Raw genomic sequence first — 26,200 nt, 5'->3', positions numbered from 1 at the left:
GCAGGCGGGTGGCGGGGCCTGGTACGGTGTCTCGCGCTCCCAGGTCATTCTGACGCAGGTGGTCCCGGGGCCGAGCGGCCTCCTCTTTCCTTAGTTTCAGGAGAAGGTGCAGCTGCCGATGGGTCCTCGTTGGGCAGAGAACAGGCCCCAGACACTTTCAGGGAAGGAGGCGGGCGCAGTCTGGACCAGTGGGCATGTGTCTGTCCTTGGTGATGAAAGGTCGCTCTGCATCTTCGAAGATGTCAGATGACTGTTCTCTGAGCACCAACCTGAACCCTCTGTTGACTCAAAACGCTCAACTGATAATTTCACAAACATCCATAAATAGGGGAGCAGCAATGACCCGCATGATGGCTTTCTTCACCGCTGAGCTGATTTTAAATTTTCCACATAGAAACTCCCCGCGTTTTAGAGGTCATTGAGCCGACCTCTCACCCACTCCAGGAATCCCTTTTCAAACCTCGCCAACCAGGATCCATGGGAGGAAATGCATCTTACACGCTGGCCTGGCACACCCTCCACATGCAAGTGTCTTCACAGAAACAAACGTGAACTGACATCAACTCTTACTATGTGATAAGCAGGGGATGATCTATTAAATAAAATTTTATTTTTTAAAATGCTGGTGGATATACTATTTTTACCCACTTCTGAAAATTCTCTTAAGAAAGGTTAAAAAACATTGCTGGGTGGGACTCATGAGTGGGTTGCCACTGCAGTTTGAAAAGCCCTGCTCTCAAATACATGCACCTGCAAGGCCGCTGCCCTGGCTCAGCCTGGCTCCTGCTAGTTCCAGGCGTGGCCCGAGAGCCAGTGTCACGGCCAGGAGTCTCGTGCTTCCTCATGTGCGAAACAGAGGATGCTGGGGCCTTGCAGTGTTGCAGAGAAAACCACCAATTATATATGGAAAGCCAGGCCCTTAGCAGGCCCACAATAAATGGTAGCTATTTGTTTTTTAATTAGTACTGATTGTGAATCTTGGAAAACTAATAAAGGCTTCCAGGCAACTAAGTTCCAGTTCAATCATCACAGATAAGCCCACAAATGCACAAACATACCTCAGATGACAGGAGTCTGGGATCTGATATCCCAGAACCCTCCTCACGGCACCCCTCACCCCCCAGTCCTGGCTGTGACCTCCCCCTGCCTCCTGCAGTGGCCTTCAGCTGCAGGCAGGCTCAGCTGATCCCCATGCCCGACTCCTGGGAGCCATGGGCAGCAGGCTCGCAGGGCTCCACGGAGAAGCTGCTCTGAACAAGGGCTCTGGAACGTGTGGGCTGACGCTGCCTGCATGGGGTCCACTCACAGGGCTGGTTAGACACGCGGACCTCCGGGGCCGCCTTCAAGCCCGAGAATCCTAATCGCCAGGCCCAGGGCCTGGACCTGCATTTTAACAAGCTCCTGCCTGGCTTTCTTAGGCACGCCGAGTCCGCTGACTACATCTTCGAGGTGGCTCCCAGCTCCTGGTGTGACTTCAGGGACGCAGAGGTGAGGCCTAGAGTCAATCTCCCTGCCAGGAAACAGCCGGGCGAGCTGTCGTCATGGGCGGAGAAAGGCAGAGGCCCCCTCTGAGGCTGAGACGGGGTGCTTCCATTTACTGAGCTGTCAGTGCGGGTGGAGCTGGCTGCCCCAACCCAGGAAGTGTGAGCGGTCGGTTGTCAAAACAGCCATTGTTGAACATTAACTGACATAAGCTTACAATGAAATAAGTTATATTAAAGACAATACTCAATACTGTCACTTCCTGATTATTGTACATGTTTTACTATATGCTCTTGCGGTAATTAACTCTGCGCATCCGTACGGCGGCCGTGCTAGGTAATGGGGGCCATGCCAGGTAACGGTGGGCTGCTGTGTACCCCACCCAGGCTCACATCCAGCACGCCATTTGGCAACTTGAAAAAGGCCATGGCGAGAGTACTTACACCATGGGGATCAGCCGGCACTACTCGGCGGGCTTGATTCGTTATTCTGTTGATAGACTTGAGAAAGTGGAGAAAATGCTAATTATGCAGGTTAAACTTAACAGTGTGTTGTGTCTGTAGCTGTAGCATCGCAAAAAAGCACAAACAATGGAGGGAATGTTCTTCCAGTAGTTAAAGTATTATTGGATGGAGGAAAGTCGGTCCCATCGCTGAAGGAGTGAAGTTTGGACATAAATCTTCATGGTTTCACTACTCTTTAACATAAATGAAAACATCACACAACATTTTTTGGAACTATCCTCATTTGTCAATTGCAACCATAAGTTGGCTACTGAGTTTGGCAAAAATCACAGACATTTGGTGAGAATCACTTGGCTACCTGGAATGTAGAGTACCATTATTTTACCTGTAAAAATGTGCTCTGTTGCTTTTATTTCAGCATCGCTACTGAGCTGATGCATGGGTGCATTTGCACACGTTTCCCCTGGAGGGGTGACTGTTAAACATTGACTGGCACACGGCTGCTCTCAGCACATACGAAATGAAGGAACGCCAAAACACGGTGCAGCTTTAAAGCTAATGGGCACAGTCTCCTTCCAGTCCTGTCGTTGTCTCTCTGCATAAACCCAGTTGGAAATAATCCCAAAAGTTGAAACTCGGGCCCTCTGTGTGAATGGCAGGCCGGTCCTGCCTGCAGCCCCCCAGGCACCCGGTGGGGTCGGGGCTCTGAGCCCGGGGCCAGCAGGACCCGTTGCAGATTCCACACCCAGATGTGCGCGGCGGGGGGCTGTCGCCCACTGCGGACGTGCACAAGCCTCTCTGGGACTGGTTTTTACTTGTTTTCTGACACCCCTTTGTGAAACGATCCGTTTCCTCAGGGGATGGGTGGCCTCAGTGAGGAGGCTGTGGTGACCAGGACTCAGGCCCTGGATGTGGCTGGACTCCACCGGTCTGTTGCCGCAGGGCTGTCTTTCTAACCTGTAGGTAACGTGCTTTTCAAGAATGTGGTGGCAACCAGCAAATTTCACAGGAGAGAGAATGCCCTAGTCCTCCCCCTTATTGTAGATGGGAAGACCCAAGCCCAGAGGGCAAGAATCTGCTCCAAACCGCACAGAAGTCAACGCCAGAGCCCAGGACCCGCGCCTGCTGGCAGACTGTGGCTTCCACCACAGCCCCTCTCCCTTTTGCCCCCACTCCTGGCCAACTAGTGCCCAGCAAACGGAAGGCTGGGGAGGGGTCCCTCCAGGCCTCTGGGCAGAGCTGCCTCCCTGCCCTCAGCTCTGGCTCAGCGCTTTACCTGCTCCTATCACCACCGCATCGTACTCAGGCTTCAGGCGCCCCGGGGCTTCCCAGTGAGCTCGCCTCCACGCAGGACAGGGCCAGGCACTCACAGTCCTGCGGAGACCTCGGCCACTTGCAGCCATTTCTGCTCAGCACTGGCCAGTAATTTGCTTGCCATCAGCGTTTGTGCCTCCTCAAGGGGCGGGGGAGCAGGGAAAAGCGGGAAGAGAGGAGGAGCTGCAGGCCTGTTGCCACACCTGGCCTGGGGCCAGGCCTAAACCGAGAACGCTGAGCTGCACACGCCCCTCCCCCACCGAGTCCGCCCAGGGCAGAGCTGCAGAACTATAACCCGCAGAACTCCTGCGGCCTTCGGAGTACTCTCTGTGCTGGCAATTCTCGAGGGCCCCCATGAGCCAGGCGCTGTGCTGCCCAGTCCTGAAGCCCGTCCCATAAGCCCCAGCACTCCCATTCTACAGCTGAGGGCACTGAGGCTCGGAGAAGGGTGTGTGAGAGCAGTGAGGGGCTCTGTGCTGTCCTGCTTCTCAGGAAGAAATGAAATGCCCGGGAGGTGCTGGGGTGGGAAATCTGAGCCTCAGGTTTGACTGTCTCTCGCTCCCTGACCTGCCGGCCTGTAGGGTGGTGAACCCCTTGGGGAGCCGCTGGCCCAGCACCCCCTAGCATGGCCTTGCTCTCGGCCTGGGCAAAGCTGCAGGGAGGGCCGCACCTGCGCTGGGCAGCAGGGCGCCTTCTCCTCCAAGCACTTACGTGGCTGCGCAGGGGCCTGAGGGCCCGGGGCCAGCTCACTGGTCTGTAATTCTCGGGGCTCACCTTTTCCTTTTGAAGGCCTGGACATCTCGTCTTCTGGCAGCTTTCCCAAGAATCCTCAGGGATTGAAGGCCACATCTCTAAGGATCTTCGGCTAAAGCGCCTGATTACTACCCTCTGGCCTGTCTTGAATTAGGAGCCCCTTGGTCCCTGGCCCCTTAGTAAGCGGGCTGAGCCCCTTGTAGGAAGCACCACCCCAGCAGCCGGGAGTGTGCACTGCTCCGACAGGTTCCAGTCACCCCATGTCAGCCTCCCCTCACCATTGGGAGGGCGTGTGGAGAGTGCTCCCAGCTGGCGTATTCCGGGGACCCTTCTCCTCACAGAGCCCCTCACAGGCATAGCCCCTGCACCCCCTTCGAGGCTCTGCGGAAACCCCTCAGGATGCCCCCGCTGCTAATGTCGGGGGGGGGGGTAGGTTAGACTATGTCACAGCACACAGCAGCTGAAATTTAAGGGGAATATTAGGCGACGAAAGTGGGGGCCCTAAAGTCACGGGGCGGGGGTGAGGGGGCCTTCCAGACTTAGTCTCCCCTTTGTGCTGGCCGTATTTTCCAGGGGATGTTTTAAATGTCCCTCATGAAGGCATATGAGGGAGGACTGCAGTCCATTCCCTGGCTGTCCCTGCCTGCCCGCTTCCAAGCACTTGGGCCTGGGTGTGGCTCTAGTTCAGTGGTTCTCAACCTGTGGGTCGCGACCCCTTTGGGGATCAAATGGCCCTTTCACAGGGGTCGCCTAAGACCATCGGAAAACACAATTACATATTGTTTTTGTGATTAATCACTATGCTTTAATTATGTTCAATTTGTAACAATGAAAATACACCCTGCATATCAGATATTTACATGACGATTCATAACAGTAGCAACATTACAGTTATGAAGTAGCAACGAAAATAATTTTATGGTTGGGGGTCACCACAGCATGAGGAACTGTATTAAAGGATCGCAGCACGAGGAAGGTTGAGAACCACTGCACTAGTTCCTTTAGCACCTGTGCCCCCAGGCTGCTCCCTACAGGAAAGAGCAGTCGTAGGCACGAGTTGTGGCTCCCGACTGCAGACTCAGGAGGGGGCTGTGGTCTGCCACCATGCAGGAACCCACTGTGCTGCTGCGCTGCGGGGCACTGACCTCTGTGGTCCTCCCCAGGCCCAGCGTGCCAACGGTCTGTCCCGCGTCCCCCCTGGGGTGGGAGCTTCTGGGTTGGAGGCTGCTCCCCGGGCCGTTGGTTCTCAAACCCAGGCACACCAGGATCACCTGGGCGCCCTGACAAGCCTCCACGCCTGGGATCCCTGGATCTCTGGGTGGGGCCAGGGCAGGAGCCAGGAGCCCTGTGGGCACCCAGAGGCCAGGACCTGCCAGGGTTTCTAGGCACCAAGAAGGCCCAGGGGCCCAGGCGCTTTAGCTTGGACAGGACCAATAACCATGACCAGCATTTATTGAGGCTCCTCTCGTGCCCAGCAGCCCTTACAGATACCCTGACAGGGTGCTGTCGGCCCTCAGGTGGGGGGCCTGCTCAGAGCTGCCGAGAGGAAGTGGCAGGGTTAGAACTCGACCCCAGCCGAGAGCACCTTTCATCTGGGGGTGGGGGAAGGGCTTCCCCAAGGAGCTCTCCTGCCTCGGACAAAGGCAGAGGATAGGGTCTTCAGACACCTGTCTCCTGGGATACAGCAGGCAGCTCCGACCTGGCAGCCACTGCTGTTTTAGAGACAACGGAACCTCCTGGCCGCCCTCCTCCTGCAGACAGAAGCTTCTGGGGGTTTGGTCACTGCCTGGCCTGAGGCTGCTTTGGGTGAGGTTTTTAAAAGAAATACTGGGGTGGGGTGGGGAGAAGGGAACAGAAGAAAAACAAAAGAAACAAAATAAATCCTGGAGCTGCCTGGGCCTGTCCGTCCTCAGGTGGCTGCCGCCAGGAGGCTCGTAGCAGGGATGTCTGAGGTGGGGCTGGGGGTGGAGAGCCAGGTGCACTGCCCACGGCCTAGAGCAGGGGGACCCGGGAGGACTCCCACAGGCGCTGGGCCAGCTCGCCCGCCTGCTGCACCAGCACATCTATGGGGATGACTGACAGGTGGAGGGCCAGCAGCTCATGACACCTGACGACCTCGGCCGGGTGGTCCTTGCTGTAGTAGCGCAGGAGCTTCCTACGGGAGGGAGACGGGGGACAGGATTCAGAAGCAACCACGGCACTCCCTCCCGGAGCCAGGGGCTCTTTGGCACCTTGCAGACAGTCCCCTCACCAGTTCCAGCACCAGGCCAGCGAGGCCTTCCCTTGCTGACCTCACCGTGCGAGGCTCGGCCCCAGTCCGCCTCGGTCCATCCCTCCAGTTCCCAGTCCTGTGTGGGGCCTGCTGACGAAGCATCCTAGCTAAGAGCCACAGAGCCAGCAGGGACGTCCTGGGACCCACGGGCAGATGTTTGCAAATGCTGCCAAAGGGTGCCAACAGCAGGATGGGCAGAAACCCACATGCTTCCCACTCACTTTCTCATTGGACGCTGGCCCCGGCTGTGAGGGCCTCTAACGAGGGTTTAGAGGTCCTTGGGGGGCATCCTGACATAGAAGCTGCTCCCCTTTGTGGGAACTGTTACTTATCACCCAACATCTGTGCACCCACGGCCCCAACAGGGTACACAAATCTGTCACCTGTAGTAGTCTCCTCCCAGCATGCCCACGGGCGCCGCGTCATCGGACAGGACAGGCACCTCGATTAGCTGGAGTTTGTGCCCCTGGGAAGGAGGAAGAAGGTCTTGCTTGGAGAGGTGGTGGGTGGTGGGAAGAACATGTGGGTCAGACACACCGGGTTCAGGGCCCGGCTCAGCCCTGCCTGGGGTGTGCTCGGTGCTGGGAAAACTGGGGACCTCTTTCTACTGTCTTCTCCTCTGTGAAGTGGGGACAATAAAAATCCCAACGAACAGCAGAGATGATGGGTGTAAAGCTCCGAGCACCATGCCTGGCACGTGGGAGCTCTCCTTCCCATCAATGCCGACCTGGGTCGCCATGCTCAGGACGGCCACTGGGAGGGTGACCCGGGAGGTGCCGGGAAGAGCAAAGCATTACCAAGAGGCCCGTCTCTCTGAAAGCACCGGGCATTCCCAGGGTCGCACCTGGAGGGGAAGGGAACCAAGGTCCTCTGGGCACCCACTGTGTGCCAGGCCCAGTCACGGCGCCTGCCCAGCACCCAGGAGGTACGCTCAGCCAGACTTCACACTGGGCCTCCCCACCCGCAGCTTTACCTCAGCCCACTGCCCCGGGGGCCAATCACGCACACCAGGCTGTGCCTTGCTCCAGAAGCTAAGGGCAAGGCCATACACACATTGGGAAGTTCCGAGACACGGAGCAAAGATGGGCGCCTACAGGTCCAAAGAGCTGAGCCTGCATCTGGCTTCATCACTATGACCTCAGTGACCAGCCGTGGTGTTGGATCTCCAGTGTGGAGAATGGGCCAATGATACCGGCCTCAACCATCCACAGGGCTGTGCAGCTGGGAGAACAGTGGTGAGAGACTCCAATAACGTCACTGAGGAAAGGGACGGGCCATCACCTCACAGTCACCTCTCGCCAAGAGCAGAGAGAGTAGGGCATGGGGACAGGGAGACAGGAGAACGGGGACCAAGGGCATGTGGGGGTAGCAAAAATGACCTTTAGAAAGCTGGAATAATGATTAACAGTGACAAATGAGGAGAAAACAAAGTGAAACAGAAAATGAAAGAGTGGGGGAGGGAGGGAGAGCAAGAGGGAAAGGGAGAGGGAGAAAGAGAGGGGGAGGGAGAGAGAAACTCGGGGTAGGAAGAGACTATTTCCTCTTTATTGTGCCTTCTCTAGATAGTCACAGATTGTGGGAACAAATGAAAAGAGATGATGGGTTTGAGTAAGGGGGAACATTCTATCTGGAGGGAGGGAGAGCAAGAGGGAAAGGGAGAGGGAGAAAGAGAGGGGGAGGGAGAGAGAGACATGGGGGCAGCAGAGACAGTAATTTCCCAGCCATGTCCATACACTGCAGTAACAGTGAGGTCTAGAGAACCAGCCAAGAGGCAAGAGATCCAAGCTATACTGTCAGCTGTACTTGGGCAGGCTGGTTAATTGCTTTGAGCCTCAGTTTATCCACCTGTACTATGGGAACAACAGTGTACCATGTTTTTTAAGAACAGTGGGTGATGCTGGGGCATCACTGAGGAAGCACATGATCTGAGCAGCCTTTCTCACACAGGGCATGCGTCCCTCTGTTCTCACAGAGGTTACCTGAAGTTACTAAATGCTGCCTTGAACAACAGCTGGGTGGAGAGACACAAAGCCGGTGGGAAAAGGGACCTCTGAGGTCCGGGTCCCAACCAGCTTTGCTTATCTGTCAGCTCCACCAGGGACACGAAGAGATGGAGAGACAGCCTGCACACCGTCCACGAGAAAGGAATGAGTGCCAGGCGAGGAAAGCTGCACCCACCATCTCGTTCTGGAACCACAGGAAGTAGGAGCAGAAGAAGTCCCCCTCCCGGAACAGCAGCGTGGTGTAGCCCTTCTGCAGGTATCTGCGCGCCCGCCGGATCAGAGACCAGACCTGGGGAGAGGAGGAGAGCACTTGCACCACCCTGACAGCGGACAGCTCGGCTGGCCCTCTCCCCACGGCAGGGGCAGAGCTCGGCTCTGGCCTCCAAGGGCAGGAAAGCACCCGGAGGAGGAGCTGCTCGAAGGCCTCTCCTGCTCTTCTCTCCCTGGAGCTCAGCAATAAATCCATGTTGGGTGGACTACCCCTCCAGTTCCCGTGACGATAAAATAGATGTAAAAGCACTTTATATAATGTCACCATACACTCCAGCTATAAATGAGTAAACTCATCATTCAGGCCAGAAACTAGCCAAAGTCAATGTTAACACAGGAGGAGATGAAGGGTGGCCGCCTGGAACCCCTCCTGCCGTCTAGGGCCGGCCCCTCCCGGGCGGGGAGCCTCTGACAGAGGTTCTAGGCCGGGAAGGTGGTAGTGAGGTGTCTGAGCACCGAGGGCACCCTGACCAGCACCTCTGCTCCAAAGGGGAGGCCCTAAGGAGGCTCACCAAGGGGTCTGACGGGAACGTGCTCTCGGACTGCGCAGCTTAGGCCCGCCACGTACTCTGGCCTCATTCAAGGACTTCCTGATGCTGCTGTGAGCTGAGGGGGGGCAGCAGGGGCAGCTTGGGGCTGGGAAAAGGCCGGATGAGCCCTCTCACTGAAAAGCTGAGCGGAAGGCACGCCGGTTCACTCCGAACCTGACCACAATGCAATGTCTAATTAAATCTGTAAACAAATGCACGGATTTGCTGTGTTTTCAGGAAAGCAACTTGACAACATGTATCAATAACCTTAAAAACATTCCTCCCACTTGACTTAGTCATTCCATTTCTGGGAATCCACGGTGCGAAAGTAATCAGAGGTGAGGACAAAGACGGATGCACACAGGTGTGTGCTGCGGAATTATTTATAGCAGCGAAAGCCTGGAAACAATCTCCATGTTCGACATCGGGGAAATGGCTAAGTAAATTATGTTACATTCCCATGATGGACTCTTGTGGAGCTGTTAAAAATCATGTTTATAAAGAATTAATGACATGAGGAAATGCACGGACATAAAAGTGAAAATGTGGTAAACACAATTGCATAGACAGAAAGCGCTCAACTACATCAACCTGCACAGGAAAACAAGGAAATTAATGTACCACGGGAGCCCAACTCTCTGGAAAGAGGGACGGAGATGGAGAAGATGATGATGGTGGTGATGATGGTACCAGTAAATACGCAATAAATTCTCTGTTGTGCTGCGTACGGTGCTAAGTACTGTGTGTGCATTTGTAATATTTGTCAACAGTGTCACTATTCTCTTTTACAAACGAGGAAACCGAACTTAGGCTAAGTAACACCCAGCCACATAGTGGGAACTGGTTTTTGGCACAGGCCTCTGACGCCCATCTGTTCTGAACCATCATGCCACACTTTATTTGGGTGCAAAAAGTGGGTGTGTCTCTGTGTGTACGTAATGTAGAAGGTGGCAGAGGTCCTCCCTTCTCCTGACTCAAAATACGAGTTTGCCATGAAGAAGAGTCAGTTAAAGAGAATGAATCCCCAGAGAATGTTCCTTAGCAGAAACCATCTAGTTTTAAGTTCTGACAGTCAAATAGGCTAAACTGTGTTTCTTCTTTGTTTTGTTTCACTGAACAAGTTCTTAATGGACACCTATTTACGCCAGGCGCTGTGGCCGGCCTGGCCACGTCTTCCCCTGACCTCCCTGCCCAGTCTCTGCTAATCCAGGACATTAGCTAACACCCAGGAGGGTGCCCCCAGCATTGATCAAGGCTGATCAGGGCCCTGGGGTGACAGAGACAAGCTGCTATGAGGTGCCTGCGGGGCTGGGCATAGATGCTGAAGAGGACGAGTAGGGGTTAAGGTGGGGCGAGCTCCAGAGCCTCGGGGGCCCTGGGAGCAGGGGGCCCATCCCTCCCGGGCAGGGCCGAGGCCAGCACGTCCTGTCTGATGGGCAGTGAAGAGTGTCCGGCTGGGCAGCAGTTACCTTGGTTCTGACAAAGGCAGCCAGGGGCCCCTTGCCCAGCTCTGACGAGGTCCTGTCACTGTGGCTGAGAGAGGGGGCCACCATCTGGCCAGTCGTGCGGTCCACGTAGATGAAGTGCACCAGGCCCGGGAAGTCCTCCAGGTAGGTTCAGGTCAGAGTCAAGGTGCTGTAAGCCAGGACCAGGGAGGCGCTTCTCTGTCCCTGACCCCGTTCCGTAGGCTAAGCAGTGGAGTCAGTCAGAGGCCAGGCCTGTCCCTCCCGCAGTGAACATTTCAGCCAACCCCTAGAACGCCCTCTCCCAGACTCTCTTTACCTCTGAACCCAAACCCCTAAAAGTTCTAAGATGCAAGTACAATGGACCCCCGACGTTGGCACATTGAACACGGGGAGCTCTGGATGCAACGGGAACATGGTATGTTCATGTTTTATGGTCTTCACGAGGGATGCATTTAAAGTATACACACGATGAGGCTGGCGGAGAGGAGAGCCGCATGGGTGATGGGTGAACCTAGCTGACTGCCACCCACACACCTCACCGTGGCTGTTCATCTCCCACCTCAAGAGGCCGGAAGGCGGGGCACAGACCCACAGAAGGGCAGTGGCTGGTGCTCTGCCATCCCTCCCACCTGCACACGGGAGAGACGCTGCAGGGGCTGGAGACCAGACCCTTTGGAGGTTTCATAGAGGCAACACTGCTTTATAGGAAGTTCCAGGGAAGACCAATGTTCAGTAAAACTAGTGGTCCGTAGTAAGAGGGTCTCATACATCTTGGACATGGTTTCTCAGACAGGGATAAACATTCTGTGCAGGCCTTCCCAGAGCTTCCTGTCCTGCTGTGAGCTGTGACCTCCAAGGAGGAGGACATGGCTCTCACACCGCCCGCCCCCAGGACCTCTGTCCCTCGAGGAATGCCCATCACCACTTTGCTGGCGGCACCACTGACATAAGTGAACGCTAAGGCTCTTAAGAAGTAACTCTGGGACACCAGGGGCTGCTGAAATTTCAGCCTTGGAGCGCTCCTGCGGACAGGCACCTGTCACTATTGACTGTTACTCAGAGAAAAGAAACTGAGGTGATGGAAGATATATTCTCCATCCCACAGCCACAGTCCTTCCGAGTGGGCAGGCGGAGGGACAGGCGGACGGACGCGCTCCCCCGGCGGCGCGGGGCTCAGACATGAGGATATGACACCATGGTGACGTTCCTCCTGCTCTTCACCAACAGGAAGTCCTTCCAGTCCATCAGCTTTTCTCTGTGGGAAAGCAGGGAGCGGGGGGCGTGGGGAGGTGTGCACCCGCCCACCCCGCCCACCCCGGGCCACTCCTACACTCACTGCATGAGCATCTGGACCTGGTCCTGCAGGTGCTGGGCTAGCTGGGGGCCTCCGTGGCTCGGAGCTGTGCTCAGGAAGCTCAGACGGTAGATGGCACAAAGCTGCCGCTTTATCTTCCCGCACAGCTGGAGCAGCCTGGGCCAGGAGATGAGAGCGTCAAGGCGGGCAGGGCCCTGGGAAAAGGCACTGTTCCCTTGGGGGCCACCTGACCCTGCACTGGCAGACGCAGCAGGGACAGCACCGCATCCCGCATCCTGCATGGTCACCAGGCACTGATGACAGGCGCGGCTGGCGAAGCGCGCCTCACCCTCGTGACCCAGGAGACAGCTTCCTTCCCAGTTCCTCCCAACACGGTGCTCCATGCGCTTAGATGCCGTTCACGGGATTGCGTCCAACTTCATGGCTTATTTCCCAATAAACGGGGGAGTGACGTGTTCGAGGCTGCACTGAAGCGGAGCTGAAGCTGGGCTGGAACCCGGGCTGTGTGTCCCTGGTGTTGGGTCCTCACGGGCCTGCCGATCTCCACTCAGACTCTAGCCGATCTGCTTCCAAACCTCCCTCCAGCGTCCGCAGCTGGATCCCCTCTCCCAGGACCCCCGTCTCCTCAAAGGCACCTTCCTGAACATGCTCTCCCTCTTGGCCTGGAGGCAACTTGCCCCTCTGTCCAAACTTGCTCCCCGCCACCCAGACCCCACAACTCACTCCTGTGATGAGGCAGGGTCACTTCTGGAGAAGGCCTTGGTCTTGAACTCCTGCCAGGTGCTCTGCGGGAGGGCAGGGGCAGGGGACTGGTCAGCGAGGCCCAGGCTCCGAGGGCATCCTCTGAAGGCTTACTTAGGCCCCGCACACACGTGCCCTCGCACAGCCAATGTGGGGTCCCGGCAGGACCCCCGCTCTCTGCACCCGCTGTGCACCATGTTCTACTCTTGGCAGGTGTTCATTTCAAAAGCACTTTCCATGTGCTGGGCCCACTGCCTGGCTGGCAGAGACACGCAAACAAATGCTGCCACTGACAGGTGAGTGACTCGAGGGGGCACTGATGCTGAGAGGAGCCTGGGCATCACCCTACAGAGGACCTGCACCCTGAGGCGGTGCCGCCGCGATGCCGGGGTCACTGAGACGCTGAGCAGCTGCCGGCTGCTCTGGCGGAGACTGTGGGTCTGAGGCTGGGCCTCCTCCAATCCTTCTGCTCATTTCAGGTCAACTGTGCGCAGCCACAGTGCTGCTCAGTTCCTCACACTGACCCAGCCTCCACCCCACTTCCTGCTGGGCTCCCCTCCCCTGTGCCCTGGTCACTGTCCCTGTCTCCAAGCCGCCGGGGGTGGGGGGGGTGTGTGGAGTGGCCCCGTGAGACCTGCCACCCTGTGAGGGCGTTGGGGGCAGACGGATGGCCTTTCCTGAGTCCTGGAGGCAGGCTCTGGCTCCCCGAGTAACCTTGGCCAAGTCGATATCTAAGTCCCACAGTTCCCTCCTCTAAAAAAATGGGAATTAGAATTCGTGTTCTGCCAAACTTACATAAACGTGTTCTGAAAATGTCAAGTGCCGTGAGTTTTTGCTACAAGTTCCTAACGGGAAACAAGGATCGCAGACCACGGTGGGGCAGAGGCGGACGAACAGGCCCGCCCTCTCCCGGAGGCAGGCGGAGGAGGACCGGGCCTCACCTGAAGCTCCTGTCTCCCGCGATGCTTGACAAACTTGTCCATCCGCTGGCGCAGGTCCCCGACGAGCGGGAGGGACCGCAGGGAGCTCCGGGCCTCCTGGCCCTCCTTCAGCCTCTTCTCCAGCAGGGAAAAGCCGTCCAGCAGCTGGTACAGGGCCAGGGCCAGCGGCGCGCTGGGGCTCTACGGGAAGAGGCGGCAGGCAAGGGGTCGGGCAGCCACGGGAGGGGTCCGGGCCCAGGGAGCGGGGGCAGGTGGGGTGCTCCTACCTTGGTCAGGAGCACCATGTGGATGCCTGGCCACAGGGGCAGGCAGTACATGGTGTGGGGCACCATGGGGCAGTAGATGTCTTTCACACTGGCATCCAGGAAAATCCGTCTGGGGCAGGCAGGCGCTGGGAAGCCGGGCATCAGCGTTTGGAGTGTGTCTTCTCCTATCTGTGGAGGAAGAGGGGCTGTGGGGGGAGGGAGGGGCCAGGCTGGCCTCCGCCCCGCCTTGGATCCACCCACAGCGGCCCATTCACCGTCCTTGCCGAGAACCACGAGGAGCCAATGTTTCAGCTCCAAGACATCCCAGCTCTCCCGTCCCTGATGTGCCCTAACAGCCCGCAGCCCCGGTTCCAACGTCTGTCTCTCTCTCAGCTCCTCTGGGCCTTTCCGCCCAGAGGCAGGGCTGGGTGCCAAGCAGGGGCGGTGGGCAGAGAAGAGATGGAGAAGGCAGGAAAAACAGACAAGGGTAGAGCGAGGGCAAGAGGCTCCCTCCCCATGTCTTCACAGAGATGAAGGCATTGAAAGTTAAGTCAGTCTGTCATTTCAACCACCCTCAGAGCGCCCACCGGGGGAAACCGAGGCACTGATGACTAAATGAGCCAGACTCCCGGCTGACAGAGGCTCTAAGAAAGCTTCAGTGGCAAAAGCAGAGAAGTGAGGAACTCGTTAGAGATGCCACCAGAACCTTCTGTGAGGGCGGCACTGCAGTCGTATGATAACAGCAAACGCGGGACACCATGTGCTGCTGCTCTGGGGGTTGCTGAGTGAGGAACAGCACACGCGATGGACTGCAGTGCCGACCACTCTGCTGGGGGTTGGGCAGCGAAGGGGAAAATGCTTAAGGCAAAAGTGTGATGAAATACATTAGGAAAAGAAAAACTATACGTGTGTGTGTGTGTGTGTGTGTGTGTGTACTGAGAGCAGTCCTTTTCCATACTTTACTTCTGTATTTCCCAATTTTTCTACAATGAATATATTTACACTTTCATCTTTAAAAAAACGTTAAAAAGTTGGACTTTCACTCTCCAGTGAGGAGTGGGGATTTCTCAGGAGTTTCCCGCCGCCCCCCGGGCTGAGCTGTCCCTGCAGCACTGACAGCCCAGAGCGGGGCAGGCCTTACTCAGAGGGGAAACCCCAGAGTCCCCGGCACTCACTGCAGCATCTAGATCAGCTGGTACCCCGGGTCATCCCCTCCCCCCAAAACTCACCTGGACCAGGGAGTCATCAGTGGGTGGGGTTCCCCCATCCATCCAGACGGTGCTACCTGCAGGCCACAGGCAATAAAATAACATAAACAATTGGAAACTATAAATAATGGCACAATAGCACACCAGGAGGGGTGGGTGGAGCAGGAGTGTCCCCGCCCCAGCTACTCACAGCACCTGGTGGGGCAAGCACTTAGTGTGGGCCAGAGCGGAGCGGCACTGCCCTCCCGTCCTATCCCAAGCCAGCAAGTGCAGGCGAGCTCTGCAACACCAGGGCCGCCCGGGAAGAGAAGCTCCCCCAGAGCCAGACGCTGGGAGCCAGTGCCTGAAGATGCCCCGGGCAGCGGGGGATGCTCCTCAGCCCCTCCTGCCCCCTTGCTTCTGCCCTCTGCCCCCTGCCCCTTCAGGCCCCTACCTGGCTGTAACAGTGCCTCGCCACTAGGAGGCAGCACACGGTCTACATGTCCCCATTTGTTTAGTCAATCAGCAAACTTTTACTGAGCACCTACTGCGTGCTGGGAGTTGAGCTACATTTCCCTTCCCAGTACAGCTCACAAAAACCTACGGAACCCACCACATATTGGAAATGTTATGTGTTTGTAATAATAGTGTTCTCTCAGAGTTTATTGCAAACGACTATCATTTATAACCATGTTTCTCTGGGGGAAGTCTGTTCCTGTGTCTCACACACATGACTGACAAATGGATGAGTGCAATCGAGCCATCTGTAAGCTGTGAGTTCTGTGCACTGTGGAATGGCATTGTTTATAGCTCTGAGGCATAAAAAACTAATGGCTGAGAGAAAGGGGCAAGGGGGAGGACCGTGATGAGTGAGGGAAGGGAAGCCAGTGAGCACCCCAAGTGGTGCTTCCCAGTGTGTTCTGGGCTCGCGGAGAAGCTCAGACGACAGCTATGGACCCTGGCCTCAGAGGAATGTGCAAGCACAAGTGACCGGGGACACGCCCTCGGGGGCCCCGGGCTCCCTGCTGCCCATCCAAGGACCTGAAGTTAAGAACGTCCGACCCAGCGGGTTTTAACTGTGGCGGCACATGAGACCTTTTAAAAATCTTGATGCTGAGGCCATGCAGTAATTTAATTAATAAACTAAATTTTTATTTTATTTCTGTTGTTTACCCACATACTTTAAAAACAGGTCAGATGCAATCTATAGAGACTGAATATTTTTATTTTAAATCACTGTGCTTGAAATCAAATGATTACTACTTAATTTTAATTACCTGGTTACTTATTAATTACAAAAAAGAAAGAGAAAGCAGAGAATACAGAGACGAGAGATGAATTTTTAAATGGAATCAACGTGTCATAAACAGTTTAGTGATCACTCGAGTGGCCTTCACAGCCCCTGAATTCAAGCTGGAGCCAGGAGGACAGACAGAGGGGTTGCTGCAGACGGTGTCCCATACTCTAGAAATCCCGGCGTCTGGGCCTGGGCCCTTACAAGGCAGGGGGTCCACTGAACCCCAAGACAGACTCCCCAGGGCTGCCACCTGGCATATTTCTCCTTCCACCCCCCTCCCCAGCCCTCCCCTCCCAGGTCTCACCTGAACCTGAACTCCGCTCCCCTGGGGAAGGGGCAGGGGTGAAGTACTCCTCAGGGAGGGAGAAGCTGTCTGTCTCCTGGGGGGAGAGGGGGCAGCTTGGGCTGAGGGCTGAACCTGGCCGCCCCTCCCCTCCCTCCCCGCAGGCACACAGCACTTACCGTCCCTGTGGAGCTCCGGGCGGGGCCGGAGGAACGAGGGCGCCAGGCCTGCTGCACGGGGATGTTCTGGCTGCTCTGCAGCCTCCGTGGGGAAGGCTGTGACAGACCCAGGAGACGCGGTTAGAGCACGTCTGACAGGCTCCTCCCCACGGTCCCCCCTCCCAGCACTTCACAGCCCAGCCACCGGGCAGAGGCACAGGTGCGACTGGCTCCACCGTGAGGCCCTGGTGTGGCCTCCCCTTCCACGGATGTTTCAGTCCTGGTGGTCTAGTCTTTCTCCAGAACCACTGACATTCCCTCACACTGACGTCCAAGCCACTGACGAGCAGGAGGATGGTGACGGTGGGGGGCACACTTACTGAGAACCCCCCGCCCCAGGCATTGCTGGGCTCTAGGAACCTGCCTCCTTTATTCCTCCAACAACCCTGAGAGGTAGATGTTATCGTGGTCCCACTGCGCAGATGAGGCCACTGAGGCTCAGAAGGGGTTAGTATCAGCCCCGCTCACATAGCTACGTGGTGAAGCAGGGACTATCTGACTCCAGAAAGCTGCACTTTTAACCACATGCATTCTAGAACTCTCCTTCTATCTGAAAGCAGCAGGAAAGGCAGGCCCAGCCACAAGCCCAGAACTGTGACTCAGGAGCCCCGGCCGCCCCAGCAGCTGCCAGCACCCCGCGGACGGGCTTTCCACGCGTCCCCATGGCGTCCCGCTGCCCAGAGGCTGCCCGAGACCTGAGTGTCGTCATCGTCGTCCTCCTCCGCAGTGCTCTCGCTGGGGTAGAGGTCATGGACCAGCAGGATGAGGGCCAGCAGGTCGGCTGGGCGTAGGGAGCTGGCACTGTGGCTACAGAGAGAACGGGCGGCTGGTCGGCACGTGCCCAGTGCCTTGAGGGGCAGTGGACGAGGACAGCCTGGGTTGTGGAGACCCGGGCATGGTCCCGACCCCCCAGGAGTTTATGACTGCTCCAGCTGATTCTCCCCTTTTGGAGAAAGGCAGGGTGTAGATAAAATTAGCTCATCAGTTTTTAAACTAAAACTTGGTTGTGTTAAAAATAATTATCAATGGGGAACCATCGGGGACCAGGAAGTCCTAAATTCTGACTCTGAGACAGTATTCCCGGGAGAAGTACTTCAGAGAGAGACTGAGCTGAAGGGGCTGAGGAATCTAAGAATCCGAGAAGCTTCATGGGGGAGACGGTTCTGGAAGTTTTTCTTGGCCGGGGAGGCGGGGACTGTCAGACGGGGTGAGCGTGGGGCCAGGGCCTCAGCTCACCTGGAGTAGAAAGCCAGCAGCTTGGAGTGCACGAGCAGGAAGGCGTGCAGGGCCTCCTCGCCGGCCCGCGCGGGGCTGGAGTTCACGGCCTGGACGACGTGCCGCTCCAGCGCCTCGATGCACAGCTCACAGAGCTGAGGGTGGATGAGCCGCTCCACGGCCTGGCCACGCGTGGGAGGAGAGGAAGCCGCGTCACCCGCCACCCTCTCCTGCTCTGGCCCTGGCTGGGGGTGCACTCCCTCAGTCCACACTGAGCACAGGCCTGGGAACAGGGAGCTCAGACCAGCACGGATCCTGCCTCACTAGAAGCTCCTGTGTTTGGGGGTCTACCTGCGCCCTCACTCGTGAGAGGGATCAAAACCCCGACCTACGGCTGCACGGCCCCGCTGACCTGACCCCCCCTGGGCCCGAGGACCGCACCCACGTCACCTCCACAGCGAAGCTCTGCTCCCGCTCGCGCAGGCGGCCGTGGGTCCGCAGCAGGCTCTGGAAGTGCTCCCACACCTGGACGCGCTGCTCCGTGTCGGGGGGCCGCAGCCTGGGGGAGAGCCGAGGGCATGAGGAAGCTGGCTGTCCCCCGCTTCAACCCCGGGGCGCAGCCCTAGATCCCGGGGCAGGACCGGCAGAGCTCCAGTGACCTGACCAAGTAACAGCAGAGCCTGCGAAGCACAGAGGGCCGTGTTGGGGCCATGCCCCCGGCGTGGAGGAGTGGCGGGCAGGAACCGGGGCCGGCGCCTAAGAAAATCGCTGGCCTTCTCGGCTCTCACACGCAGACATGACACGACCCCAGCTAGAGGCCCAGGGAAGCGCAGGAAGGAGCCAGGGTCCCGGTGTGCACACACGGCCTGGCCTCAGGAGGGTGCTGAGCAAACGCCTGGATGGACCAGCCACGAGGACTCACTCCTTCCGGATGAGCTGGCCGTCCACGGTGACCAGCCCGAAGTGCACCTCGAACAGGAACTTGAGCACACGCAGCTTCTGCCGCAGGTCCCCCTCGGTCTCCGTGCCGTCGCCGTTGATGGCGATGAACAGGCATTCTCCGAACTGTGGGCACAGCGGGCTGATGTCAGCCAGCCCCGGGGGGCTCCCTCACCTGCCCTGATCCCTGGGGACACTGAGGGGATGATCGGGTCCCAGGGAATTTTGATAAGACTGCCCATGGAGTCCAGGGAGGAGGAACATGGGCCCCAGGACCACACACTCACCAGGTGAAGGACGTAGAGGTAGCTGCCATTTTCTGTGGAGAAGCAGGTGTACGTGTCTGAGAGCTTCTCCAGCATTGTCATGGAGGAGATGATGACTGGGGCCAGGAGGGTGCTGAGCTGGTCCTCCAGGGCAGGAAGCTGCAAGAGGGAGAGAAACCTGTTTGAGTGGGCTGGCCACTGGGGACAAAGAAATGGACAGAGCCGGCCTGGCCACCAGGGTGTCCACAGCTCTAGATCTGCCTGGGAGGGTATCACGGTTCTGACGCCGAGGGAGCGGAAAGACACTGCCTCAAACCTGGGGTGTCGTTAGGAAGGCTGGGAAGGGCTGGCCACCTCACTGTGCTGTTCAGGCCCCAAAGGTGGAAGGGAACGCGAAGGGAGGAGGCCATGCTTCCACAGTGCAATGCTTGGGCATTGGATGGAGAGCTGGCCAACTCGAAGAGCATTCGCTGCATGGCGCACAGCCCATGCCCTCTGCAGCAGAAGGCCTGCTGTGGGGCCATGCAGCCTAAGGAAAAGGGTCAGAGAGTGGGCACAGACCCAGGTGCGAAGATGTTCACTACAGCATCGTTTATAGTAGCAAGCAGCTGGGGGAAAGGTAGGTGTCTAGTACCAGAGGGACATTAAGTAAGTAACAGCTCATCTACATGATGGAAGAACAGAGAGCCACTTAAAGCAGTCGAGTGTTTCAATGATGTGGAACATTCCTCCATATTGCAGTCAATGTTGCCTTTCAAAAAAAAGGTGTGGCCTGACGGGCGTGGCTCAGGGGTTGAGCATCCACCCATAAAACAGGAGGTCAGGGTTCGATTCCCTGTCAGGGCACATGCCAGGGTTGTGAACTCGATCCCTAGTAGGGGACGTGCAGGAGGCAGCGATAATTCCCTCTCATAATTGTTTCTCTCTCTCCCTTCCTCACTCTGAAATCAATAAAAATACATTTTTTAAAAAATGGTGTGAATGTTTTGTATTTTAAACTGTATAAAAAGCATTAAAAACATTAAGAAAGTCAACACTGTTAAATTTATTACTTCTGAATAAAGGGACCTGTGACTCTTCCTCCTACTTTTTCTATAGTTCTGTACCTCCTCCATTTCCACAACAAGCACACTTTTACTTTTATAAGCTCTTCCCTCACCCATCCTCTCTGCCCTCCCAACTAAGGAACAAAACGAACAAAAAAAGATGGACAAATTACTTGAGAATCTGTGAATAAAATGGGATAAGGCCAGTGGAATGGCCTCCGCTGAAACTCACAACACTGGAATGCAAGAAGGGAGGGAAATGCTGGCCTGCCCCAGCTGATTCCGGGAGATCTGACTGCGATACGGAGAGAGCAGAGTCCCGACCTGGAGCTGGTGAGATCTCCAAGGAGCTGAGGCAGCCCTTGCCTTGAGAAGCCAGAGGCCGCATGCAGCATTAACATATGAACTGGACCCAGCGTGCCATGCGGCTCCTTTTCTCCCAAAGTCTCTACATCAGGAGCCAGTGGCTGCAGAACCTGCCAGTGAAGCTTACACAGCGGCTGCTTCTCATCATTCAGGTCCCAGCTCAGACAGCCTCTCGCCTGTCTGAGAGCTCAATACTGGGAGTGACCACCCTCAGGCCCGTCATTCCCCTCTCACACCCGGTTTAAGTGCTCTGACCATTCATCACTCCCCGAACTCACGTGCTTACTTGGGTCACTGTATGGCATCCCTTTTAGCCCCTAATTACATGAGAGCAAGGTCACATTCACTGCTTTACCCCCTGAGAACAGCACACAGTAGGTTCTCTATTAATATTTGTCTGGATATTCCTCCAGATTGGCAAATGTTGAATTATTCACGTACCATCATTTTCTAGAACTATCATAAATGAATTATATCAATAGAAAAGTCGCTTAAAAATCTAGAGTGTGTACGGCAACTCATGTTAAAAGTATAGTTTTTTCTGCAGGTGTAGCAAGAACTTTTTCTGGGGCGGGGAGATAAAAATACTTGGTGTAGGCAGAGTGTGAGGGGACATTCTCATCCTAGCTGGAAGAATTATGAAGCGGTATAACATCTATGGCTTTTGAATCGATGTTTCTGTACTTAGGAATCTATCCCAAGGAAATCGTAAGATGTGGGGTAAAATTCAAGCACAAGTGCTCCCTACAGTAATAGTTACAGAAAACTAGAAGTGATAAGCAAGCCCAGTATTGAGGAAATAGTTAAATAAATGCACGCATTTATCCATACACAGGAATATGTTTCCATGAACATTTATGCTTTTGAGAATGTTTAACAAAATGGAATAAGCTTTAGATATGATGGTAAGTGAAAAAAACAGAAAACAAAACTGTAAATGTGGCATGATTCCAACTACGGTATATATAAAATCTACTGAGCGCTGTCCTATGCACAAGAAGTTGCTGGTTCAGTTCCCAGTCAGGGCACATGCCGGGGTTGCGGGCTCAATCCCCAATATCAATCATTGATATTTCTATATCTCTCTCCCTCTCCCTGCCTTTCTGAGGTCAATAAAAATGTATTAAAATAAATAAAATGTAGAGTGAAAATAATTAAGTGAAAATAATCTGAGTTTTAATAATAAAGTGTAAAATGGGATGTTCACATGCAAAAAAATAAATTTACTTTAATCTATGCCTGACACCATATTAAAAAATTCAAAATGGATCATTAGACCTAATATAAAACCTAAAACTATAAAATTTCTGGAAGAAAATACCGGGAGAACTCTTTGTGATCTTGGGTTGGGTAAAGATTAGTTAGATATGGCATCAAAAGCATGATTCATAAAAGCAAAAAGTAAAAAAAAAAAGGACAAATTGAAGTTATCAAAATTAAAAACTTCTGCTCTTTGAAAGACACTATTAGATGGATGCAAAGATAAGACACAAATTGGAAGAAAATAACTACAAAACATCTATCTCCTTGGCTTTACATCCAAAATACAGAAGAAATAATCAACCCAATAAACTGGCAATAGATTTGTACAGTTCAGTAAAGAAGATGTAAGAATGGCAAATAAGCACATGAAAAGATACTCAAAATCATTAGTCATTAAGGTAATGAAAATTAACACACAATGAGATTCTGTCATGAACAAATTATATTAATAGAAAAGTCACTTTCTATTACTGATCAGAAAGACTAAATAAGTTTACAAAGAGTGACCACAGCGGTGTCAGCAGGCTACTGAGGACATGAAGTCTCACATCCTACTAGTGGACTATTAGATGGTACCACCTCTTTAGGAAAGCTGGGCAGTCTCTTAAAAAGTTTAACATACACTGACATGATCCAGCCAGCTACCCTAGGGATTTCCACGACAAGCCAGTGAGAGCTGCTTTACGTGTAAGTCAGAACTGGAAACATCCGCATGTTGCTCCCACCAGCAGGTAAGTGGCTGACCCAGTGATGGCGAACCTATGCCACGTGTGTCAGAGGTGACACGCGAACTCATTTTTTTGGTTGATTTTTCTTTGTTAAATGGCATTTAAATATATAAAATAAATATCAAAAATAGAAGTCTTTGTTTTACTCTGGTTGCAAATATCAAAAAATTTCTATATGTGACACGGCACCAGAGTTAAGTTAGGGTTTTTCAAAATGCTGACACACCGAGCTCAAAAGGTTCACCATCACTGGTGAACCAACTGTGGCGCAGGGTGAAGACGGACCACAGCTCAGCTGTGGACGGGGATGAACTGCTGAGACACACAGTGCAAGAGGGACAGGTCTCCGTCAGGCTGCGTGAAGGAAGCCAGGCCAAACCAAAACCAAACCCAGCCGGTACCCACTCTAAGATTTCAGCATAAAGAGCTATAAATACAAACTCATCCAGCATGACAGACAGCAGATCTGTGGTTGGCCAAGTTGGGGGAGGTGGAGGAAGCTCACAAATTTGGGGGATGGTGGCCATGTCCATTTTATTGGTTGTGATGGAATTGCAGATATGTATAAAGTATATCAGATTGTACACTTTGAGTATGTTCAGGTCATAGTATGTCAATTATACCTTAATATAGCTGTTATAAAAAGTAATGTGTTGAGATTATGCTAAACTTTTTAAGTAAGGAAACTGGTGAGATCAAGTTTTTCTGTGGTGCGATTAAAATTCTACCCACCCCTGCCCTCACTTAGCCAGTCAGCCTGGGGGAAGTAGGGGGGGGAGGTGCCAAGGATGCTGGGCCACACGCCGTCTCTGGCCCCGCCCTGGAGGGTGGGCAGGTTCTCCTGCCTCCTGTCCTCCTGGTAGTTCTGTGTTGTCCCCTCCCGTCCACCCCACACTCACCTCTTCTCCCTCATACTCCGACTGCCCAAACTTCAGCCGCAGGCTCTCTTCAAACTCCTCATCTGTCCAGTAAAAGAGGACCTCTGCTCCCTCTGTGGCCACCAAGACGCACTTCATCTGCCAGGGAGAAGCAAGGTCAAGGTTGCCTCCCAGGCCCACATCCTTAAGCTTGGCCTGAGTGAAGAGGATCCTAACCCCAGCAAACATCTACTGAGCCCTTCCTGGGCCCCAGGCACCACGGCCGGGCCTCCTGCTGTTACTTCTCCACACCCTCTCACCACCTGGTAAAACAGGAACCTTCAGTTCCTTTCTTTTCATAGAGCACCATGTGGCTCAGCTGGAAGTGGCAGAGAAGGGATTCTGTCTGAGGCCACGGCTGGGCTCTTCCCTGTGTCTTCTGACCCTGGGCCTCCTGGGACCAGTCGTGAGGAAGGACCCAGCTCTCGATCTGGACACGTGTCCCCTGCACGGGGAGGCAGGCAGTCCCCGGCTCAGGGCACACAGAGCCTGTGCCGGAACGGAGAGAGGCTACGGAACCTCGCTCAGGGCAGTCCAGAGGTGTGTTTGTCCTCAAATCAAAAAACAGCCACAAAAGGCGAGCTTCGAAGCCCACCAGGATGGATTCAGCACGATTTCACTCACATGTCCTTGCTCTGGGTGGAAACAGAGGCTGCCTGACCTTGTCCACGTTCATTCTCACACCTGCTTAGCTGCCGAGTCCGCAGCCACATCCTCCAGTATCTCTGGCCCTTTCGAATCTCCTTCCCCACCACCCACACATGCACCCTCTGTGCCACACATGTTAAGGCTTAATTATGGAAAATGTGTTTTCGTATCCACCAACTGGTCGATTCTTCATTCAGAGCTCCCTGCACTGTCTTGGCCCCCCTCCCCCCCGGTGCAGCGAGACCTCGAGCCTCTCAACCCTGGAGAAGCGCGCCCAAGCCTGGTGCGGCCAGAGCTCTCAGGCGGTGCGTGCAGCTCAGAACCCCCGGGAGGAACTTCACACCTTCTCCTGTGCCTGTGTGCCACACGGACATGATCACGTTGCCCCTGTGCTAAGACATGACACAGATTAGGAAGGAAGCTCTGAATCTTCCGTGAGTGGAGGTCCAGCTTCCTCAACAGGGGCCTAGCAGTGTGAGGTCTCAGACTCCTATCTCTTTAGGATCCCCTATCTGAGCAGCTTAGTGGTACTTACTGAATTCCCTCCAAACCTCCAGTTGGTTTATCAACTCTAACGCAGAGCACCTGGCCTCAGGGTGTTTCTAGCCTATCCCCGCGGAATTGCTAAGCACCAGGCAGGGACTGCGAGAAGACGGAGAGTGAAGAGGTCACTGTGGACGAGGGAAGCTGGACCTGGAACAGGTGCCGGGACTCCCAGGCCAGCCTGATAAGGGATTGGGGCATGGTGCGCTATGGACTGATGGCTGTGGTCCACAGCAGAGAGCCCCTGTAGGCTGGTAAGGCTGGGGGAAAGGCGTGCTGGCCACAGATGGGTGAGGTCAGGTTATCGAGGCAGGTCGCCTGGTGTGGGGTCTGGAGGGCCCACTCCTTGGTGGAGGCCGGGAGAAGTGTAGCCTAGAGACACAGCAGAGCCTGATGACTGCCAGGGGCTGGGGAGAGGGCTCTGCAGAGCCTGGGAGAGCTCAGTCACTGCCTGCCTCGCTCTGTCCACCTCCCGCAGCCCCAGAGTGGGTGCTGCCTGCCTCCGGCTGCCCCAGGTATGGCGGAATCATCTACCTTGGTAAGGAGCACAGCGGAGCTTCCCGACAGTCAGCGGCTCAGAAAGGGCTGCAGTGCACAGACTCCGTGACCGGCTCATGGAAAGCAGCATAGCATTCCGGGTCCTGAAAATGCTTAAAACAGAGAGGTCAGGAGGGCAAGCAGTTCGGACTGTGCCAGCTCCTGGGAGTGGACAAGGTGGCGAAGGACCGACTGCGTGGCCACAGCTCTTGCTCTGGCTCGGAGGCAGTCTGCTCAGCACGTTTTCCCCACAGCCAGGTGTCTGAGTGCCCTGTACCCCTCCACCCCTACCCATGAACAACTGAAACAGGACATAGCAGGTGCCCCACAAACACGAATTCCCACCTACTGTTTCCCTCCAAGCACTCTCACTTCCCTGTGGGTCATGCAGAGCCACGGTGTGGTCAGCAAACCCACTCTAGTCCCAGGAAAAAGGAACCTGACCCCTGGTTCTAGTTTTGGCTTTGCCAAGGCCCTTAAACCTCCCTGAGCCTCAGACTCGGCTGGGAAAGGGAGAAATCCCCGCTGCACTTGTCTACGAGGTTATAGCGAGAAGTCGGGGTCACCTGGCAGGAGGGCCCTGACACAGAGGTGTGTGGGGAAGGGGTCTTTATTCTTATTTCCCAGGTGCCCTTCATCAAACAACGGGGTGAACTAAACTGGCTGTAGGTCCTTCATATTCTGATGATAAAAGGCGGGAGTAATAGAAAGCTTTAGCTCAATTAGGATGAGGCGGGGAAGGGCTTTTAGGGCTCAGCATTTTTCGCTACAGAACTGAGCCTCGCTACAGGACCGGGTGCCTGGGCTTAAGGCCACATTCCCAGGAAAATGGGAGTGTTTCCTAGGGAACATTGGGTTCTACTTTTGTTATTCCAAACGGCTGGTCGGAGGCCCTGTTCTCTCTCCCCTGCGCTCAGGAGGGAACTCGGGACTCCGTGGAGCTCTGCCGGC

At 55.1% G+C, this 26,200-nt stretch overlaps 2 protein-coding genes across 4 annotated transcripts in view; both read right to left on the bottom strand.

Moving 5' to 3' along the window:
- The window catches only part of PYROXD2 (pyridine nucleotide-disulphide oxidoreductase domain 2), a 24,027-nt gene extending 20,565 nt beyond the window's left edge, over positions 1-3,462 (bottom strand). Inside the window, exon 1 of the mRNA XM_006756573.2 lies at positions 3,223-3,462. Coding sequence (XP_006756636.1) covers positions 3,223-3,349 — 127 coding nt within the window. The 5' untranslated portion in view covers positions 3,350-3,462. The remainder of the gene's footprint in view (positions 1-3,222) is intronic.
- Positions 3,463-5,447: 1,985 nt separating this feature from the next.
- HPS1 (Hermansky-Pudlak syndrome 1) lies at positions 5,448-26,194 on the bottom strand. Of its 3 annotated transcripts, XM_006756575.2 has the most exons (19): positions 25,247-26,194; positions 23,504-23,620; positions 19,223-19,360; positions 18,919-19,061; positions 18,447-18,555; positions 18,018-18,178; positions 17,477-17,588; positions 16,743-16,838; positions 16,585-16,660; positions 15,026-15,081; positions 13,818-13,985; positions 13,552-13,731; positions 12,593-12,654; positions 11,891-12,025; positions 11,744-11,809; positions 10,558-10,702; positions 8,464-8,577; positions 6,669-6,751; positions 5,448-6,168 (listed from the first exon to the last, which is right to left on the bottom strand). In XM_006756575.2, exons 2-19 carry the CDS (start codon positions 23,618-23,620, stop codon positions 6,006-6,008), a joined length of 2,124 nt encoding a protein of 707 aa, XP_006756638.1. In that variant the 5' UTR covers positions 25,247-26,194; the 3' UTR covers positions 5,448-6,005. The 3 variants fall into 3 exon arrangements, with proteins under 3 accessions (XP_006756638.1, XP_006756639.1, XP_006756640.1); XM_006756576.2 differs by lacking the exon at positions 25,247-26,194 and having other exon boundaries at positions 18,919-19,077; XM_006756577.2 differs by lacking the exons at positions 5,448-6,168; positions 6,669-6,751 and having other exon boundaries at positions 8,480-8,577; positions 10,558-10,698; positions 25,247-25,386.
- Between the last annotated feature and the right edge of the window lie 6 nt (positions 26,195-26,200).

This window comes from Myotis davidii, unplaced genomic scaffold, assembly GCF_000327345.1.
Source record: "Myotis davidii unplaced genomic scaffold, ASM32734v1 scaffold332, whole genome shotgun sequence".
Taxonomy (NCBI): Eukaryota; Metazoa; Chordata; class Mammalia; order Chiroptera; family Vespertilionidae; genus Myotis; species Myotis davidii.
Note: the sequence above shows the minus strand (reverse complement) of the source record. Positions and strands in the feature narration are given on the sequence as shown.

Coding starts and splice junctions, on each gene's coding strand:
- HPS1 (XM_006756575.2), bottom strand. CDS start 23,620: ATGAAGTGCGTCTTGGTGGCCACAGAGGGAGCAGAGGTCCTCTTTTAC. Junction 11,810..11,890: donor CAGGTCCAGATGCTCATGCA/GTGAGTGTAGGA, acceptor GCTTTCCCACAG/AGAAAAGCTGATGGACTGGA. Junction 6,752..8,463: donor TGTGGTTCCAGAACGAGATG/GTGGGTGCAGCT, acceptor CCTCCTTCCCAG/GGGCACAAACTCCAGCTAAT.